The sequence below is a fragment of the Tupaia chinensis genome, unplaced genomic scaffold (genome assembly GCF_000334495.1).
Source record: "Tupaia chinensis unplaced genomic scaffold, TupChi_1.0 Scaffold000438_1, whole genome shotgun sequence".
In the NCBI taxonomy this organism is placed as follows: domain Eukaryota; kingdom Metazoa; phylum Chordata; class Mammalia; order Scandentia; family Tupaiidae; genus Tupaia; species Tupaia belangeri.
Window position 1 is genome coordinate 581,933 of NW_006159943.1, and position 20,941 is coordinate 602,873.

The window sequence follows — 20,941 nt, forward strand, 5'->3', positions numbered from 1 at the left end:
CCCTTCTCCTCCATTCTCCTCTCGGGATCTTGGGCACGCACGCACACGCGCCCGGCGTGAGTTTTAAGCCACCGGGTCCAGGACGCGAACCGCGGTCGACTACGTGGGAGTCCAGCAATATAGCCATTACGCTAACTGCTGGTTCCCGAGAGAGGTTTTTGTATAGGGTGCGTGCACTTGCCAGAAAGATAGAGACAGACAGACAGGAAGCAAGAAATCACCCCCTGGGGGGATGGCCACATCCCAATCCCTTTTCCTCCATTCTCCTCTCAGGATCACACACACGCGCCTGACATGAATTTGAAATCACCAGGTCTAGGACTCGAACCACGGTCAACTACATGGGAGTCCAGCGACATAGCCATTACGCCAGCTGCTGGCCCTGGGAAATTCAGATTTCTTTTTTTTTTCCGAGGTTTTTACTATAGGGCGCATGCGTTCACCAGAAAGACAGAGAGAGACAGAGAGATAGAAAGCGAGAAATCAACCCCCAGGGGCATGGCCACATCGCAATCCCTTCTCCTCCATTCTCCTCTCAGGATCACACACACGCGCCTGACATGAATTTTAAGCCACTGGGTCTGGGACTCGAACTGCGGTCGACTACATGGGAATTCAGCGACATAGCCATTGCACTAACTGCTGGTCCCATGTATTTCTAACAGGCTCTTACATGATGCTCATACTGCTGGTCTGTGGACTGTGCTGAGTGGCAAGGATTTAGAGCATCAGTTTGCAATAGAACTTTCTGCAATGATAGGGCTGGTCCCGTGGCACAGCAGCGGCACACTGCTCAAGAGAAGAGGGATCCTACATGGTGATTGTGGTTTGAATCTCTGACCCCATGGGCCTGAAACATGCTGGACACACGTGTGCACATGAGTGCCCAAGGTCTGATGGGCTGGAGGGCTGGGGGAAGGGGAATCTCAGTGTGACCAGACCCTGTGGAGGGTGCTCCTCTTTCGATTTCTCTATTTTTCTCTCACTGTCACATGCATGCACCCTGTTATGAATAAAGAAAAAAGAACTTTCTGCAGTGATAGACATGCTTTACTGTTGGGGCCGGCAGGTGGCGTGGCGATTGCGGTTTCAGTCCTGGACTTGGTGGCTTGTTTTCTCACTTTCCCTCTCTCTCTGATCAAATTAAAATAATAATAATGAATAAAATTAAATAACTATTTAACAAAGAAATGCTTTACTCTTAGTGATGCTGTCGTGAGTGTTAGCTCACACGAGCGGCACCACGTGTAGTTTGGGCAGGCTCTGTCCCACTTCACGGATGAGGAAACTGAATTTCAGGGACGTGCCTTGGTAAAAAAAGTAAGTAACAGAAGTGAAACGCGAACACAGACCTAGCGTTCTTTCCATGATGTGACCTTGCCTTCCAGGTGACCCTGCTTCTCCAGGGCCAGAAGCTTATCTCAGAACCTTGTGGGATGTGATGTGATTTTTCTGGAGCTAGGACATGGGAAGTGTAGTTGGGTGTATGCCTGAGCCAGTTCACTGGCGTTGTGAGCTCCAGCTCGGGTGACTTCAGGACACAGTGCTCACTTGTCCTGGGTCACCTGTGGGGGCTCCACGGGAAGCACTTCAGCATTTGTGCCTGAACACAGCGAAAAGGTGGGAGAAAATCCGGAGTTGGAGCTGCATTCACAGAAGGGCTGGAAATAAGTTAGGTTGAGTTGGGAGAAGGACAGGCTAGAGAAAGCTTGTCGGTAAAGAGGAATTTTTTTTTTCCTTTTAAATTTGCCATAGGGCATGTGTGCTTGCCAGAGAGAGGCAGAGAAAGTAGACCTCACCCCCGAGGGAGGATATCCATGCCGCAATCCCCTCCTGCAATTCTCCCCTCAGAACTTCAGGCGTGCACACATACATGTCGGTTATATTTCTCAAGCTGCTGGGTCGAGGACTCAAACCACCCAGCTGGTTATGTAGGAGGCAGCAGCTTTAACCACCATGTCACTGTGGGCCCTGCAGAAAGGATTTTCTAGAGAATAAAACAAGAGGAACTGGTTTTGCTATTGCAGCCTGCAGCAGGACGTTTGGAGATTATGTAACAGAGCAGGCGGAGGTGCTACCTGTTAGGAGAGTAGCCTCCCCGCTACTGTATTTGCGGAGGCTTGGGTCCAGGGTCCTCTCCCCTTCTACTGTAGTGGCTTATCCCATTTAGGCATGACAGTGGCTTCTCCTGTCACTATGACAGTGGTAAAAGTTACCTGTCTTGGGGCCAGAAGGTGCTGGACTCCCGCATGGCCAACTGTGATTTGAGTCCTGGACCCAGAGGCTTGAAACTCATGCCAGGCACATGTGCATGTATGCCCCAAATCCCAGGAGAATGAAGAAGGGATTGTGGGATGGCCATCTCCCCCGAAGGGAGGCAGTGATTTCTTGCTTTTGGTCTCTCTGATGAGCGCACGTGCCCTGGAGCAAAAATCTCTCTAAAAAAATTAATAAAATAAAAATGACCTGTCTCCGAGTCCCCATTTCCTTCTGGGAATCTAAGATAGATGGCATGAGTGTGCCATGAGGCAAAGTGGGACATGGGCCATCCACCCTGCCTTAGGTTTCCCAGCATGTGCTGCTGGTGTGTGGTGATTGAGCCTGGCAGGGTGAGAAGGCACCCACACAGCCAGGTCCGGGAGCAGAAGGCTTTGCTGTGCTGAACCTCTCCCCTGCATGGCCGGCAGTTGCATGTGCCTGGCAGGAGGCCCTTCTGCTGGAGCCCTGCTGCTGTTTGTCCTGTGATGACACGGGCCTGCCTCGCGGCCGAGCCAGGTCACTCCACTGTCACACGAGGGAAGCAGAGGCGAGGAGGCTCTTGGGTTTTCCCAAACAGAGCTGAGAGAGCATCTGCATGGCCAGGAGCTCATGCTTACCCCTTAGGTGACCTGAGTCATGAGGACATCAATTCTGCCTCCCTTGGTGGGCTTTAAAGTGCACAGAAGGATTTGTGTTGAAATTCCTCAACCCTCAAGGGGGTGGAAGACATGGTGGAGCAGAGGAGAAGTCCTGACCTAGGACTTCTATCATTTGAAACTCATTTTCTCTTTAAGAATTATTTTATTTGGGGCCGGCAGGTGGCATGGTGGTTAAGGGTGTTGGACTCCCACATGGTTGACCATGGTTGGAGTCCCAGACCTGGCAGCTTACTGTCTCACTTCCTCTCTCTCTTTGTCCCTTATCAATAAATAATAATTTATTTTATTAAAAATAAATAAAGTTAAATAAAATAATTCTCTTTAAATAATTATCTTATTTAACTTTATTACTTACATGCCATGAGTGTTTTCTTTTTTTTTTTGGAGAGGTTTTTGCTATAGGACTCATGCATTCGCCAGAAAGACAGAGAGACAGAGAGACAGAAAGCGAGAAATCACCCCCCCCCCAGGGGGGATGGCCACACCACAATCCCTTCTCCTCCATTCTCCTCTTTGGATCTTGGGCATGCATGCACACGTGCCTGGCGTGAGTTTAAGCCACCAGGTCCGGGACTCAAACCATGCTCAACTACATGGCAGTCCAGTGACATAGCCATTACGCCAACTGCCGGTCCTCCTCTCCCGCCTTTTTTTAAAGGTTTTTGCCCTAGGGCATATATACTCACTGAAGAAAGAGAGAGAGACAGTGAAAGGAAAGTGAGAAATCACCTTCTGGGGGGATGACCACGCTGCAATCCCTTTTCCTCCATTCTCCTGGGATTTTGGGCACACATGTACCTGGCATGAGTTTAAAGCCCCTGGGTCCAGGACTTGCACCATGGTTGGCATGTGGGATTCCACTGACATAACCACTACACCATCTGCTGGCTCCCCGGCATGTTTTTCTTTTTTCTTTAGATTTATTTATTTATTTATTTTTGGAGAGGTTTTTGCTATAGGGCGCGTGCGCTTGCCAGAAAGATAGAGAGACAGAGAGACAGAAAGCAAGAAATCACCCCCTGGGGCGATGGCCATGCCTCAATCCCTTCTGCTCCATTCTCCTCTCGGGATCTTGGGCACACATGCACATGTGCCCAGCGGGTCTGGGATTTGAACCATGGTCGACTACATAGTCCAGCGACATAGCCATTATGCCAACTGCTAGTCCCTATCTATTTCATTCATTTGTTCATTCATTCATTTGATCAGAGAGGGACAGAGCAAGAGAGAGGAAAGTGAGAAAGCAAGCCACCAGGTCTGGCACTCGAACTGGGTCAGCCCTGTGGGAGTCCAGCACCCTTAACCACCACACCACCTGCCAGTCCCCCTGGTGTGTTTTTCAAACCTAGCACTTGACCACGTGAGATCTAGCTGCCTTAGCCACCATGCTCCTGACTGGCCAAACACCTGATGACGTCAGGCAGCTGACTTGGTTCGTATGACGTTCTAGGCGTTGGATACCCCTAACATGAGGGCCACGTGTATGTTCATTTATCCGGGCTTCAGTCCCTCTGTCCCCCGTGTCCAGTCCCCAGTCCTGCGTCTTCTCAAGCACACTGAGCGTCTCGAAGGCAGAGTGTCTCTGTCACTTTTCTCTCCTGTTCTCCAAGGCTGGGGCTGTGGTTTATGCACATAGGATTGTTGTCTAGCTCTGAGTTATCTGCTAACCAAAGAGGACTCTGACCTTTGGCCTGCTCCTGACCTCCTAACTCCTTTCATTGGCGGGAGGTGAGGGATAGGGGGATGCCTTATGTGAAAGAAAACCCCACTAGGCTCTTCCTCATGGTGTCTTCTAGTGCAGACTAGAGAAAACGTAAGTGCAGGGGAACCAGCAGATGGTGTAATGGCTATGTCGCTGGACTCCCGTGTCGTCGACTGCAGTTCTAGTCCCAGACTCGTTGGCTTAAACTCACGCTGGGTGTGTGGGCGTATGTGCCCAAGATCCCAAGTGAAGAATGAATGAGAAGGGATTGCGGCCTGGCCACCCCCCCAGGGGTGATTTCTCACTTTCTGTCTCTCTCTGTCTTTCTGGTGAGCGCATGTACCCTATAGGAGAAACCTCTCCAAAAACAAAAAAAAAAAAAAAGAAAGGAAGAAAATACAAGTGCAGAAAATACTAGTGTGTGTGGGTTTGAGGAGCTCCGAGGGGCCAGCACGGGAATCCAGAACAGAAGGTGACTCGGCTGGTCAACAGTGATAAACTCGCAGCCAGGACGAAAGGCCAAAGGTAGTGGCTCGGTCGCCGGCCAGGAGTCTCAGCAATGGAGTGCTCCTTTCAGCCTCAGGAACCTTCCAGGTGTCAGTGACAGCCTGCTAGCCTACGAAAAGGGCCTCCGTCCTGCCAGGTGGCCATTTGATCGCAGCATCCTCATCTCTGCCTGGGTGAGCCGGACACAAGTGGTTCCTTCCCAGCGCCGACACCAGCGCCCAGGCAGAGGCATGGAGTTCAGGGCAGATGGCCCTAGGAGCTGGGGTAGGGAACAGAGTGGGAGTCTCGGAGGTGAGGAATGACTTCAGAGGGGAGACCGGAGTGAAGGCCTGGTCGGGGCAGAGGAGGGGCAGCCTCCTGATCTGGAAAGGAAGACGGGTGGGGATGGGCATTCAGGCTGAGGGCAGGGGTCCTGTGCTTTGGGAAATGAGTATCCAGGAGGTACCCACCCCCCTAGTGCGGGGCTCCAAAGTTGCAGGGCGGAGCTCAGTGTTCGACCTCCACTCTGACATCCCGGCGCCCTGCTCCAACCCCAGGTCTTCAGGCACCATGGAGGACAAACGCAACATCCAGATCATTGAGTGGGAGCACCTGGACAAGAAGAAGTTCTACGTGTTCGGTGTGGCGATGACGATGATGATCCGCGTCAGCATCTACCCGTTCACGCTCATCCGCACCCGGCTGCAGGTGCAAAAGGGCAAGAGCCTCTACAACGGGACCTTCGACGCCTTCATCAAGATCCTGCGCGCAGACGGCGTGACTGGCCTCTACCGAGGGTTCCTGGTCAACACCTTCACCCTCATCTCCGGCCAGTGTTACGTCACCACGTACGAGCTCACCCGGAAGTTTGTAGCCGACTACAGCCAGAGCAACACTGTCAAATCCCTGGTGGCCGGCGGCTCGGCCTCCCTCGTGGCCCAGAGCATCACCGTGCCCTTCGATGTCATCTCGCAGCACCTGATGATGCAGCGTAAGGGCGAGAAGACGGGCCGCTTCCAGGTGCGGGCCAACGGAGAAGGACAAAGGGTGTTTGCCTTCGGCCAGTCCAGGGACATCATCAGGCAGATCCTGCGGGCCGACGGGCTTCGGGGCTTCTACCGAGGCTACGTGGCTTCACTGCTTACCTACATCCCCAACAGTGCTATGTGGTGGCCCTTCTACCACTTCTACGCAGGTAAGCGGGGCAGGAGGGGGCGCTAGGGGCTGTGCGTGTGCCTGTGGGAGGTGAGACTAAGAGGGAACGGGCCTCTCCGCAAACAGAGGATTCAGAGGTGAGTAAGGTAGTTCTTGCCTTCAAGGAACTTGCAGTGTAGACAGATGAATAGAGGGGCTGGAACCAGCAGATGGCATAAAGGTTATGTTTTATGTTGCTGGCCTCCCACGTAGTTCCAAGTCCTGAACCCGGTAACTTAAACTCACACCGGGCATGTGTATGTGTGTGCTCAAAATTGTAAGAGAATGGAGGAGACAGGATTACGGCATGGGCATCCTCCCTGAGAGGTGATTTCTTGCTTTCTGTTTGTCTCCCTGGTGAGCACATGTACCCTATAGCAAAATTCTCTCTCTAAGGAAAAAAAATATATATATATATATATAGAGAGAGAGAGAGAGAGAGAGAGAGAGAGAGAGGCTTAGGGCCTAGGAATATCATGGATAGCGTGCGCCTTTCAGCCTTCAGGAACCTCCTAGGTGTCACTTGGTGACATCCCGATAGCCTCCTAAAGGCCCTCCATCCTGCCAGGTGGTCGGTTTGTCCACGGCATCCTCATCTCTGCCTGGGTGAGCTGCTACGTGACCACAGCAGTGCGTATCGTCTGCTCGGGGCGTATTGGAATCAGCTGGGGTTAGCAGGATGTTGGCAGTGAATTGGGAGGGGGGAGGACAAAGTCCATGGGGTGTTTCAGATTTGAAGATGAAGCTGATAGGTAATAGTAAGCTGTTGGAGGACGAGCAGATGGCGTAATGGTTACATCGCCGGACTCCCACATAGTTGACCGTAGTTTGAGTCCCAGACCTGGTGCCTTAAAACTCAAGCTGGGCGCATGTGCATGCGTGCTCAAAATCCTGAGAAGAAAACGGAGGACGATTGCAGCATGGCCATCCCGCGGAGTGATTTCTCACTTTCTGTCTCTGTCTTTCTGGCAAGCACATGTACCCTGTAGCCAAAATCTCTCTCTCAAAAAGAAACAAGCTTTTGAAGTGGATGTTTTTCCTTAGCATTGGTCTGTTTTGTGTGTTTAGTTTATTTATATTTAAAAAAAAAAAAATCTGTCAGAGGGCACATATACTCGCCTGAGAGCAACATGGATAGGGAGCACCCCTCCATGGGGCATGGTCATGCTGCAATCCTTCTCCCTCACTTCTCCCTCCTTTGGGGTTTTGGACATGCATGTACATGTGCCTGGCGTGTTTTTCGTCACCGGGTCTGGAACTTGAACCACACTGTCGGTCACGTGGGATCCAGCTGCTTTACTCACCTGGCCACAGGTTGGTTCCCATAGTTGTTCTTCCATGAGCAAGAGAAACAGAGATGCCCTCTCAGCAGGGTCCAGACTCTGGTCACCTCCCGGTCTCAGCCCGCCTTGGGTCATGAGTGCGCATGGCTGGCATGCCCAGGGAGGTCTCCTGATGTGAACCTGGAACCTTCTCAGGTGGATCCGCCTCACACAGTGGCACGATTTATCACGCACCACTGACCAGCCCCTCAGCACTGTTAAGTTCAAGGCGTGATATAACTTAGAGCCTTCCGAGTCCTCTAACGTGTCATTGTCCATGAGACATTTGGCTCTAAGTATTTACTGAAAATGGGGTTCCTGGGGTCAAAGGAAACATTCTTGAGGGTCTCCACGGACACTGCTGGGTGGCCTTCTGCAAGGGCAAAGTGCATCGCGAAAGCAGGACCTGAGCGTGTCTGCTGCCCGGGGACCCCCAGAGCTCTGAGCAGCCACCAAGCCCCACTGGGCAGCGATGCTCGCAGCCCCGCGTCCCTGCTGCTGGCTCCTCACCCTGCAGTGGGCATCCAGTCCCATCCCATCTGGAACTTACTGACCAAATCAGATTTCACGGCTTCCTGGCCGGTGATCGTTTTGTCCTGGGGTACGGTACTTTTCTGGTGCTCCTCCTCTTTTTCTGGTGACATCTTCTCTTTGTTTTCTTCTGTTTAACACAGTCTTTCTTCTGGAGTATGTGCTAAGATTCAGATTCCTGGACTTCACCCCTGACTCTTTGTGACTGGATTCTGCCAACCTGTCAATCTTTTTTTAATGTTTTAAAGAAATATTGGGACTAGCAGATGGCATAATGGTTATATCCCTGGACTCACTCCCACGTAGTCAATTGTGGTTCAAGTCCTGGACCCAGTGACTCAAAATTCATGCCAAGCACATATGTTTGCGAGCCCAAGATCTCCAAAGGAGCAGGAGGAGAAAGGATTGTGGCATGGCCATCCCCCAGGGGATGATTAAAATAAACAAGTAAAATAAATAAAGTTAAAGAAAATAATTCTTTAGAAAAAAATCTTACTCTTTTTTTAAAGATTTCTTCCCTTTCTTTTTTTTTTTTTTTTTAAGAACTATTCTATTTAACTTTATTTATTTATTTTAATTTGACCAGGGAGGGACAGAGAGAGAAAAAGTGAGAAATCACCCCCCTAGGGGGGATGGCCACGCCACCTGCCAGCCAGCCCTGCAAAAAAATCTCTCTTTAAAAAAAAAAGAGGAATCTGCAGAGGGTGGTGGTTAAGGGCAGTGGACTCCCACGTGGCTGACTGTAGTTCTAGTCCCAGACCTGGTGGCTTTCTTTCTTTCTCTCTCTCTCTCTCTCACTCACTCTAGTCAAATTAAATAAATAAGTAAATAAAGTTAAGTAAAAATAATTATTTAAAAAAAAGATTATTTATTTGGTTTTATTTATCCTTTTTTAATTTGCTGTAGGGCATGTGCACTCACACAAGAGAGAGAGAAAGTGGGAAAGCAGGTTGCCAGGTCTAAGACTCAGACCATAGTCAGCCGCGTGGGAATTCAGCTCCTTAACCACATGCCACCTGTTGGTCCTCTCAACCTGTCGATCTTTTGATTTTTTTTGAGAGGTTTTTGCTACAGGGCGCATACGCTCTCCAGAGAGACAGAAAGCGAGAAATCACCCCCTGGGGGGATGGCCACTCCACAATCCCTTCTCTTCCATTCTCCTCTCAGGATCTTGGGCATACATGCACACGTGCCTGGCATGAGTTTAAGCCACCAGGTCTAGGACTCGAACCGTGGTCGACTACATGGGAGTCCAGTGACATAGCCATTATGCCAACTGCTGGTCCTCTTGTCTATCTTTTAACTGATTTTTTTCTTTTCTTTTCTTTTTTTTTTTTTTTTTGCCATGTGGGACCTGTCTACTTTTTTTTTTTTAAGTTTTTTTTCTGCCATAGGGCTTGTGTGTTTGCCAGAGAAGGACTAAGAGATAGTGAGAGGGAAAGTGAGAAATCATCCCCCTGAGGGGATGGCCACACTGCAGTCTCTTCTTCTCTACTCTCCTCTTAGGATTTTTGGCATACATGCACAAATGCCCAGCATGGTTTTTAAGCTACCAGGCCTGGGACTTGAACCACACTTTGCCAGGTGGGAATTTAGCACTTAACCAGTATGCCAACTGCGGGCCCTGGGATCTTGTCTACTTTAACCATCAGGCTACGGACCCGGCCCAGTGTTTTGTTTTTGTTTTTGAGAGTTTTTTTTTTTAAGCAAAAAATTATCTCCCGGGGAGGATGACCACACTGCAATCACTTCTCCTCCACTTTCCTCTCGGGATCTTGGGCACGCACGCACATGCACCCTGCATGAGTTTAAGCCACTGGGTCCGGGACTCATACCATGGTTGACTACATGGGAGTCCAGCGACATAGCCATTACACCAACTGCTGGTTCCCCAGTGATTTTTCTTTTTATGTATTCTATGTGAGAGAGACAGAGATGGAGACAGAGACACAGCACCCCTGACCGGATCCCGATACTGTGACCCGTCTCTAGCCTTAGGCCACCTAGGTCAGGGACACACATGTATCTGGCAGACTGTAGGAGGTCTCCGAGTCAAGGTGCAAACTGGCAACCTTCCCATAGGTCAGCCTTGCAGAGTATCAGCACCTCAGTATCTTATCCTTGCCCATTTTTACCTTTGGGCTCCCCCCTGGCCCCCAGATCCGACCATCCTAACATTACAGCTTTCCAGGAAATGTGAGCGTTTTCTCTGGAGTCTGCCTTTGGCACTTGGTTGCATTTACAATTAGAGCTGCATTTTCCCCACGTGTCAGGTGTCTCTGTTCCCAGGTTAACCTGCCAGAGCTCTGGGCAGGCTTTCTGATTTTTGGACTTCTTGACCTGGCGGCATCTACTTACATCCTCTGAGTTTCATTCAGTTAATGATTCTTCATCCCCATCTGGCCTGCTCTCTCTGGCTTATTCTGATCCGCCAGTGCTCAGTTATTCTCCAAGTCACTGAGACTGAAGCCTTGGGGATTGTGCAGACCCGTCCCTCCTGGCCACTGCACCAGCCTCTGGCTAACTCTAAGCTCCCTTCCTTCCTGTCCATCACATACATCCCTAATGGATTAACCTTTTAAGCCCTAATTGTGATGGGCGCTCCCACTGCTTTCTGAATAAAATCCCCTCTTCTGCCGGCAGCCACCTCCCTCCGCAGCCTCCCTCCGCAGTGAAATCTCCTGCTGCCCCCCTCGCACAGGCTGCGCTGCAGCTGGCCAGAGAACGCGCTTCCTCCACCATGCATCATCTTCCCTCCTGTGCTGTGTTCTTTATTTATGTTTTTAATTGCCAGAGGGTACCTGCACTCTCCAGAGACAGAAAGGAAGAAAGCACCCCCCAATGGGGCACCGTCTTGTCCCAATCCCCTCTTCCTTTCGCCATCCTGTTGGGATTTGGGGCATGCACACACACGTGCCCACTGTATGTGGATGTTGTGTTTTTAAAAAGAATTATTTATTTAATTTTACTGATTATTATCATTTAACCTTGCTATAGGCCATGTGTGCTCACCAGAGAGAGATGGGGGCAGTGAGAAAGGAAGCCACCAGATCCGGGATGTGGTTGGCCAAATGGAAGGCCAGCGCCTTAACTACCCTGCCACCTGCTGGTCCCCAGTGTGTTTTTCAAGCTGTCAGGGCTAGGATTTGAACTTCAGTCCGTCATGTGGGATCTGGCTCCCTTGCCCTTAAGGTCGTGGGGCTGCCTGTGCTTTGCTCTTGTCATTCCTCAGCCTAGTAGCCTTCAGGTGACATCCTGGTGTTCACTCCTGGTGACATCCTGACCCATCAGTAGTGCTCCCTTTGCCTCTTCCCCACAATTTCCATATAACTTTACCCGAAGTGCGTTTTCCCTCCTTTCAACCTCCATAACATTTCTTCACTTTTTGGGAACCAGCAGTTAGCATAATGGCTATGTCGCTGGACTCCCACGTAGTCGAACGCGGTTCGTGTCCCGGACCCGGTGGCTTAAAACTCACGCCAGGCGTGTGTCTGTACATGCCCCAAGATCCCTAGAGGAGAATAGAGGAGAAGGAATTGCAGTGTGACCATCCCCTCTGGGGGGTGATTTCTCGCTTTCTGTCTCTCTGTCTCTCTCTGTCTTTCTGGCAAGCGCACGCGCCCTATAGCAAAGACCTCTCCAAAAAAAAAAAAAAGAAAGAAAAAAAAGAAAACATTTCTTCCCCCTTTTAAAATTATTATTTAATTTTATTTCTTCCATGAGTGAACGAGAGAAACAGAGACAGCACCCCCAGTGCTGCTATTCACCCAAGTGAATAGAACTTCAACAAGTCCTGACTCGTGGGCATGGACATGAGTTTAGGGAGGCCCCAGGACAGGAAGCTGGAACCTTTCCATGTGGGTCAGCTTCAGCATTGCTTAACTTTGTTTTTGTGTTTTTTTTTTTTTTTTTTACCTTAGGGCATGTATGCTTACCATAGAGAAACAGAGGGTAAGTGAAACATCACCCCTCAGGGTGATGCTGCAATCCCTTCTCCGTTCTCCTCTTGGGATTCTGGGCATGTGTGCACACTCACACCCTGTGACTTTCAAGACGCTGGGCCTAGGACTCAAACCATGTAGCCAGCCATATGGGATCTAGAGCCTTAGCCTCTACACCAGCTGCTGGTCTAATTCATGTGACTGCAAGTTGATGTCTCTTTCCCCACTAGACTAACATCGATGAGAACAGAGACCATGTCTGTTTTTTTTTTTTTTTTACTGTTTTACCTCCTAGCACCTGACTCAGGGTTTGAAGAATCATAACTGCTCAGGAATTATTTGTCGAATGGGTAGACTGGTTCTGGTCACTTTCTTTTGCTTAAATCTGCCAGTGCTGCCTGTGGGCATTTAGTATAAAATCCAGTTTTCTTCCCATGGTCTGCGCTGCTCTAAATGATCTATGCCCCATCTGCTCCTCTACTAGCCCCTCTTGTTCCCGTTCCCTGGCTCACTGTGGTCCAGCCTCACTGCCCGTCTCTCACTGCCTGTACTGCAAGGCCTTCGCAGTGAGCATCCTCTGCCCTGGCCCTGGCTCCTTCTCATGCTTCTTACATGCCACCTCTGCAAAGAGGACTTTTTAAACTACCTCATTGAAAAGACTCAGGGACAGCAGGCGGCACAGTGGTTGGGATGCTGGACTCCCACATAGTCGACTGTGGTTTGCGTCCCAGACCTGGTGTCTTGGAATTCATGCCAGGCACGTGTGCATGTGTGCCAAAAATCCCAAGAGGAGAATGGAAGAGAAGGGATTGCAGTGTAGGCCATCCCCCTGGGAGGTGATTTCTCGCTTTCTGTTTCTCTATCTCTCCGGTGAGCACATGCACCCTATAGCAAAAATCTCTCAGGAAAAAAAAAAACAAAAAAAGAGAACTCTATTCTCCTTCTAGGCTTGTTTCCTTGTTAGCACTTGTTATTTGCATTTTTTTTTAACCAATGAAGGCATTTCCTAATCCATTTCTGTTTTATGTCAGTGCTTCTCACAGCACCTGGCCTGTAGTATTCAATATTAATTTATATTACTTGGGGAAAGTCACGTAGCCAGGAGGAACTTAGCTAAGTCTGCTTTATCTTCTGCCTTATGCATGATAGGTACTCAGTAAATGAGCAAATGAGAGAGGCGGAGAGAGAAAGCACTCCGCAGTGCAGGCTGGTCACGCTGCAATCCTTCCTCCAGTTTTCATCCCCATAGGATCTTGGGCACACGCGTGTACCCAGTGTGTGACCTCCACGTCGGGATCCGAACCTCCGCTGGCCACGTTCGTTCAGGCTTCCTCTGTACAGCAATTACCAGCTGCGCTATGGGACAGTCTTACTTGCCCACCTACAAACTACCTAAGCCAGGAGCACAGGAAGAAGTCCTTAAAGCTGTGGTGATTACAGTGAGAGGAGAAAACAGGGCATTTTTGTGATGAATTGTTTTCCGTCTTATCTCCCGCAGAGTAAGTCTGAGTCCTCGCAGTGCCCTTGAGGCCGTGCCCTTGAGGCCGTAGGTGACTTATCTCCTGGATCTCACCTGCTGCTCTTCCTCTACTCATTCTGCTCCGGGTTATGCCCTCTGAGTGCTTCAGGCATGCTTTACCTCGGGAGCTCTGTATGGGTCGTCCTGTGCTTGGACAGCTCTTTGCACACGTCCACTTGGCTCCCATCCTCAACTGTGCAAATTGCACCTTCTGGAAAGAACATCCTCTTCTACCTTGCCTTTTTTTCATTTTTTAAGAGCTTTTGCGTTAGAGTGCTTGCGCTTGCCAGAGAGACAGACAGATAATAGCATGGGGGAAAGCGAGAAATCGCCCCCCAGCAGGGATGGCAATGCACAATCCCCTCTCCTTCATTCTCTTCCCGTGATCTTGGGCACGCACACACACCTGGCGTGATTTTTAAGACACCGCATCTGGGACTCGAACCATGGTCGGCCACATGGGAGTCCAGTGATGTAACAACTACGCCATCTGCTGGCCCGTCATATGTGTGCCCAAGATCCTTGAAGGAGAATGAAGGAGAAGGGATTGAGTTGGCCATCCCCCATGGGGGGTAATTTCTCACTTTTTGTATTGCTGTCTCTCTTTCTGGTGAGCACATATACCTTAATGCAAAAACCTCTTAACAGTTAGTTAATTTTATTCATCATTTCATCATTATGATTATTTTTTTTTATTTCATCGGAGAGAGAAGGAAAGTAAGACAGCAAGCCACCAGTACTGGCAGGTGATGTGGTGGTTAAGGGTGCTAAACTCTTACATGGGCAACTGTGGTTCGAATTCTGTAACTGGTGGCTTGCTCTGTTTCTCTCTAATCAAAATTGAAAAATAATGATAATAAGTAAATAATACTTAAAAGAAAAAAGAAAGCAGGCTGAACTGTGGTTGGTCGCGCAGGAGTCCTAGTGCCTTACCACTACACCCTCTGCCACGCCGAATCTTTCTGTATTGATACAGGCTTAAGAAAAATTCTCACTGTAGGATATGACTTTCTTTTTCACATTAATTAGTTAGGGACCAACAGATGGCATAATGGTTATGTCACTGGACTCTCACATAGTTGACTTGGGTTCAAGTCCTGGACTTGGTGGCTTAAAACTCACACTGGCTGCACATGTGTGCGTGCCCAAAATCCTGAGAGGAGAATGGAGGAGAAAGGGATAGCAGTGTGACCATTCCCCCTGGGAGGTGATTTCTCGCTTTCTGTCTCTCTAACTCTGTCTTTCCGGCAAGTGCAGGCACCCTATAGCAAAAATCTCTCTCTTAAAGAAAAAAAAAAAATTAATTTCTTCCATACATGAGAGAGAGAGAGATAGAAAAATAGGCACCCCCAACAGAGTCTCCATGCTCCGATCCAGCTCCAGCTCCAGCTCTGGCCAGATCATGGGCACATGCGTCCCCGACATGTTCAGGAAGGTCTCCAGATGAGAACCTCAGCACATTGCATTACTGCTGCATCATCATTTGGCCCTGGCTTTTTTTTTTTTAAGAATAATTTTATTTAGCTTATTTATTTATTTATTTATTTATATGGGAGTACAGTGCCCTTAACCTCCATGCCACCTGCTGGCGGCCCTGGCTTTTATTTTATAAACATCCACTTGGGGGGGCAGCAGGTGGTGTGGTTGATAAGGACGCTAGATTCCCACATGGCCAACCATGGTTCAAGTCCTGGACCTGGTGGCTTGCTTTCTCACTTTCCCTTTTTCTCTCCTTCCCTCTCTCTCTCTCTTGCCAAATTAAAAAAAAAAATAACAATAACAAAGGAAAATAAATAAATAAATAATTTTTAAAAGAAATCCACTTGGGGGACAGCCAGATGGCATGTTACTTACGGCAGCTAGGTCCCACATGGCCCTCTATGCGGTTCAGGTGCCATCCCCGGCAGCTGGAAAAGCACACTGGGTGTGTGTGCGTGCCTAAAATCCCAAGAGGAGCAGAGAAGGGCCTACGGCATGGTCATTCCTCCAGAGTGTTTTCGTTTTCCTCTGTCACTCTGGTAAGCACACATGCCCTCCAGCAAATTTAAAAAGACAGAACAAAAACCACTTGGGCCACCCGATAGCATGGTGGTTAAGGAGGCTAGATCCCACATGGCCAACTGTGGTTCAAGTCTTGGACCTATTGGTTTGAAAGACATGTGCGTGCGTGCCCAAAAAATCCTGAGAGGAGAAGAAAGGAGAAGGGATTATGGCATGTCCATTCCCCCGGCAAGTGCTTTCTTACTTTTCCTCTCTCTCCCCCTCTCTCTGGCAAATTAAAATAAATTAATAAAATCCACTTAGTTCAAAATTCAGAAGTGGGGCCAGCAGGTGGTGTGGCAGTCGAAGCACTGGACTCCCACGGGGCTGACTGCAGGATGAGTCCCAGACCCGGCAGCTTTCTCACTTTCCCGCTCTCTTTCTCTGGTCAAATTAAAAAATAGTAATAATGGGCCAGCAGATGGCATAGCACTTATGTCACTGGAGTCCCACGTGGTTCAAGTCCCAGACCCGGTGGCTTGAAAATCACACTGGGCACTTATGCGTACATGCCCAAGATCCCAGGAAGAGAATGAAGGAAAAGGGGTTGCAGCATAGCCATCCCCCGAGCAGTGACTTTTCACTTCCTCTCTCAGAATCTCTGTCTCTCCCTCTCTCTCCAGTGAGTTCATGTACCCTAAGGCAAAGATCTCTAAAACTAATAATAAATAAAATTAAATATATATATTTTTAATTTTCAGAAGAAAAGTAAACAATATAGAGTGAAGTTACCCAAGTCCCTTCCGTAGAGACAATCGGCATCACTTTTTAATGTTCCCTACCAGAGTCATTCTGTGCATATATAAGCAAATTTGTAATGCTCTCTTTCCTAACTCATGAGTTGGGAGGAGTGAAGCAAGAGGCATACAGTTTTTGCATTAGATAGGATTTTCTTTCCATCACATGAAAGGAATCAGGAGGCAAGAAGCTTTGACATCCTCTTCTCCAGAGAAGTTTGTTTTTGTTTGTTTGTTTTGTTTTTGTGTCTGTTTTTGCCTTAGGGCATGTACGCTTGCTGGAGAGAGACAGAGAAACAGAAAGAGGAAAGGTAAAAAATCATCCCCCAGGGGCATGGCCATGCCACAATCCCTTCTCCATTTTCCTCTTGGGATTTTAACGTGCACCCACACACACCTGGTGTGATTTTCTTTTTTTTTGAGAGGTTTTTGCTATAAGGCGCCATGAGCTCGCCAGAAAGACAGAGAGAGACAGAGAGATAGCGAGAAATCACCCCCCAGGGGGGATGGCCACGCCGCAATCCCTTTTCCTCCATTCTCCTCTCGGGATCTTGGACACGCACGCACACGCGCCCGGCGTGAGTTTAAGCCACCGGGTCCAGGACTTGAACCATGGTCGGCTACATGGGAGTTCAGCGACATAGTCATTATGCTAACTGCTGGTCCCAGCCTGCTGTGATTTTTAGGCCAGTGGATCTGAGACTTGAATCGTGGTCGGCCCTGTGGGAGTCCAGCAACTTAGCCACCATGCCAGCAGCCTCCTCCAGAGGACTCTTACCATGTTTAAATGGATGATATCACCTAGGGTCTTCTGGGTGGGACTTGAAATTTGTATTATAATTTTCTTTGAGAGTTTTTTTTGCTATAGGGCACATGTGCTCCCCAGAAAGATAGAGAGAGACAGAGAGATAGCGAGAAATCACCCCCCAGGGGGGATGGCCACGCCGCAATCCCTTTTCCTCCATTCTCCTCTCGGGATCTTGGACACGCACGCACACGCGCCCGGCGTGAGTTTAAGCCACCGGGTCTGGGACTCGAACCTCGGTTGACTACATGGGAGTCCAGCTGTTAATGGATGAGAAAGTGTCGAACTGCCTTGTGAAGTCTTTAGTTCTTTGGGTCCAGATCACTAAAATTAGAGGTCTGTCCCTAGGTGCAAAATGAAACCGCAACCATGAATGAAGTAGGTAGAAAAGAAGATTTAATAGGAAAGAAAGGAAAGTACACCCAAAAGGCTCTTGGGTGGGCAGATTGCCAGGTGGTAGGCGTGCTTGGTACTGGTTAACCGATGCTTTTATTACTAGAGGTCATGAATATTTATTGGTGGGAGGTCTGTTACACTACCTATGTCCTTTGTTTGAATTCAAATCCCGCATTTTCTCCTGCACTTGCGTACTTTTCTCACAGGTAAAGAAAAAGGAATGTGATTACCTAATTACACACGCCCAATATGAGTCAGGTTGTTTTATACTGCCTAATTAGCTTATTGCCCTAGTGGGAATTAGGGCATTGACCAAAATGCCCTTTCGCTTTTCTCTTTAGGGCTGCCCGCTCATGACTAACTGCCCCCACACAGCGACATAGCCATTACGCCAACTGTTGGTCCCATAATTTTCTGTTGGCTGCAGATGGAAACAGAAGAGATGGGAGTTACAGGTGTAAGGTGGCAAGGACAGAGGGTTTGTCATGGTTGGGAAGGCCAGTTGGCAGGAGCAGCACACATGGCGAGTGCAGACATGTGGCACCGCGTGTCCTAAGGCATTGTCTTTCCCTGGATTCCAGAGCAGCTCTCGTACCTGTGTCCTAAGGACTGCCCTCACATCGTCCTTCAAGCCATCTCGGGGCCCCTGGCTGCTGCCACTGCCACCATCCTCACCAATCCCATGGATGTTATTCGAACTCGCGTGCAGGTAAGACTGGAGTCCCTCCACCCTTCTCCCAAATAAGCCTGATCTTCAAGCCCTCTGGGGTCTCCTTGATCTCTTAATGCCATGGCCTTAAGTCCAGGTGGCCTTCTCCTGTGTGTCCAAGCCCTTTCCTGTGCTTCCTGTCTACAGACAGCAGCTGGACACGTGGAAGCACCTGGGCTGCTTCTCGTACTCTGCCACCTTGCGTGCCTCTTGCCCATTGTGCACCCAGGCCTCCAGGAGTTCTGCGTTTCCCTAGCCTGTCAGCGATAGCTCACCAGCCACCCTTTGTTACCATGCAGGTCTGTGGTTATTAGTGTTGAGTTAGTTCATTTCCCAAGTCTGTCTGATTTTTCCACTAGGTCATGAGCTTTCTACAGAGTAAGAGTGACGGCCCTTGGGGCCAGCAGGTGGCATGGTAGTTGAGTCACTGGACTTCCACATGGCTGACTGTGGTTCGAGTCCCAGTGGCTTAAAATTCACACCTGGTACGTGTATGTGCGTACCCAAAATCCTGAGATGAGAATGGAGGAGGAGGGATTTCAGCATGCTCATCCCCCCTGGGGTTAATTTCTCACTTTCTCCCTGTCTCTCTCTCTCTGGCAAGCATGCGCACCCTATTGCAAAAAAAAATACAAAATTAAACTAAAAAGCAGAGTGACTGTCCTTAAGTAGGTCTCACAGATTGCGCTGTGTGGGCTCAGCTGACATCCTGGCAAAGCCCTTGGTGCTGCTGTCCTGTTTAATAATCCCTGCCTTCAGTCAGCTCCAACTGCACGAAGTTTTAGGCGGAGAGCATGGGGGATTTAGTGTCTGATTTGGGTCATTTAGGAGGAAGAGTGGAGAATCGAGAAAGATGAAGAGGAGAGGGGGGTTATGGTGAGGAGAGGAAGGAAGGGATTTAACAGATGAGGGATAAAGTGAGCTCCTAGTAACCAGGATTTGGGGAGGGAGACCTTTCCTTATCTGAAATGCTCTGACTGGAAGTGTTGTAGATTTTGGATGTTAGAACATTTGCGTATACATAAGGGGGAACTTGAGGGTGGGACCAAAAGCTAAAGGAAATTTATTTACAAAGGATCTTTAATGAATTCATGGAAAATGTGTATCATGAATAAAACTATGAATGGATTTCAAAAATGTTTTGCACCAAAATAAACTCACACTTTTTTTTTTTTAGAGGTTTTTGCTTTAGGACATGTGTGCTAACTAGAAAGAGAGACAGGGACAGAGACAATGAGAGGGAGAGTGAGAAATCACTTCCCCAGGGGGCATAGCCATGTTGCAGTCACTTCTCCTTCATCCTCCTAGTATCTTGGCCACGCATGCACACATGCCCAGCATGATTTTCAAGCCACTGGGTCCAGGACTCGAACTGCCGTCATCCATGTGGGAGTCCAGCAACATAACCGCTACGCCATCTGCTGGTCCCTTAACCTCATACTTTCATTCCATTTTTCCATGATTTTTTTGAAGTCTCTTGTTTATTTCATATGCTCCTTATACACATAGCCTAAAGGTAATTTCATATGATATTTTTTTATTGCACTGTTTTGACTATGACCTGTCACATGAGGTTAGGTGTGGTATTTTCCACTTGGTGCATTGTGTTAGTTCTCATAGTTTTGGATTTTGGTGCAATTCATATTTCCCAATTATGAATACTCAACCTACAGTAAATGAAGATAATTTCGTCCCTAAGAAAGTGCCTCCTCCTACTCCCATATGTGAAAAGCGAATGTGCTGGCATCTGATTGGTTTGCACTGGTCCATTCCTGTTCTCTCCTGAGCCAGGTCCTCAGTGTCCAGGAGTTCCCAGGCTGGAGGACCAGAGGCATAGCTGAAAGAGCCCTTACCATGGAGGTGGATAAGTGGGAGGGCTAGGGGAGCAGAGAGGGCCAGATGAGAGAGTACTGGGTGGAAGGAGTGTTGAAGAGGGTTCTGAGGAGGCAGGCTGGTTACGGTGCTGCTCTTAGCTGTGGTGGGGATCACCTGTGGGAGGCATAGTGTATAGGAGGAGGAGTGAGCTAGGAGTGTGTGTGCCTGCACTGGCCAAAGGGCTGAGTAGGTAAAGGAATATTTTGGGGGTAGGGGTGAGGAGAGGAGGTGGGGCTGTTGAGAAAGAAGAGGAGCGATTCCTGCCTTGGCCAGGCTTCCGGTGGGTATGAACAAGGCCACAGGGTGCATAAGAAATGGCAGGGACGGAGGGGAGGGTTCAGCCCTAGGGTTTAGAGAGATTGAGATGATCAGAGTCAAAATAGCAGACTAGGGGCCTGCAGGTGGCATGGTGGTTAAGGGCGCTGGAATCCCGCATGGCCAACTGTGACTCGAGTCCTGGACCTGGCGGCTTGCTTTCTCACTTTCCCTCTCTCTCTCTCTCTTGCTCTGCCCTTCTCTGTTCAAATTAAAATAAATAAGTAAATAAAGTTAAATAAAATAATTATTTTAAAAAATGACAGACTAACAGAGTTGCAGAGGACCTTAGAGGGGATTTAATCCAACCTCCCTGAGGCCAGAGAAGCACTCAGCACAAAAACTCATAGCTTTATAGCTTATCTAATGATATATATTTTTTTTTTGAGAGATTTTCACTGTAGGGCGCATGCGCTCGCCAGACAGACAGAGAGAGACATAGAGACAGAAA

General features: G+C 48.9%; 1 protein-coding gene across 1 annotated transcript in view; it reads left to right on the forward strand.

Moving 5' to 3' along the window:
- Positions 1-20,941, forward strand: part of SLC25A44 (solute carrier family 25 member 44) — a 24,265-nt gene that overhangs the window by 1,229 nt on the left and 2,095 nt on the right. Inside the window, exons 2-3 of the mRNA XM_006155173.3 lie at positions 5,664-6,301; positions 18,173-18,300. Coding sequence (XP_006155235.1) covers positions 5,677-6,301; positions 18,173-18,300 — 753 coding nt within the window. The 5' untranslated portion in view covers positions 5,664-5,676. The remainder of the gene's footprint in view (positions 1-5,663; positions 6,302-18,172; positions 18,301-20,941) is intronic.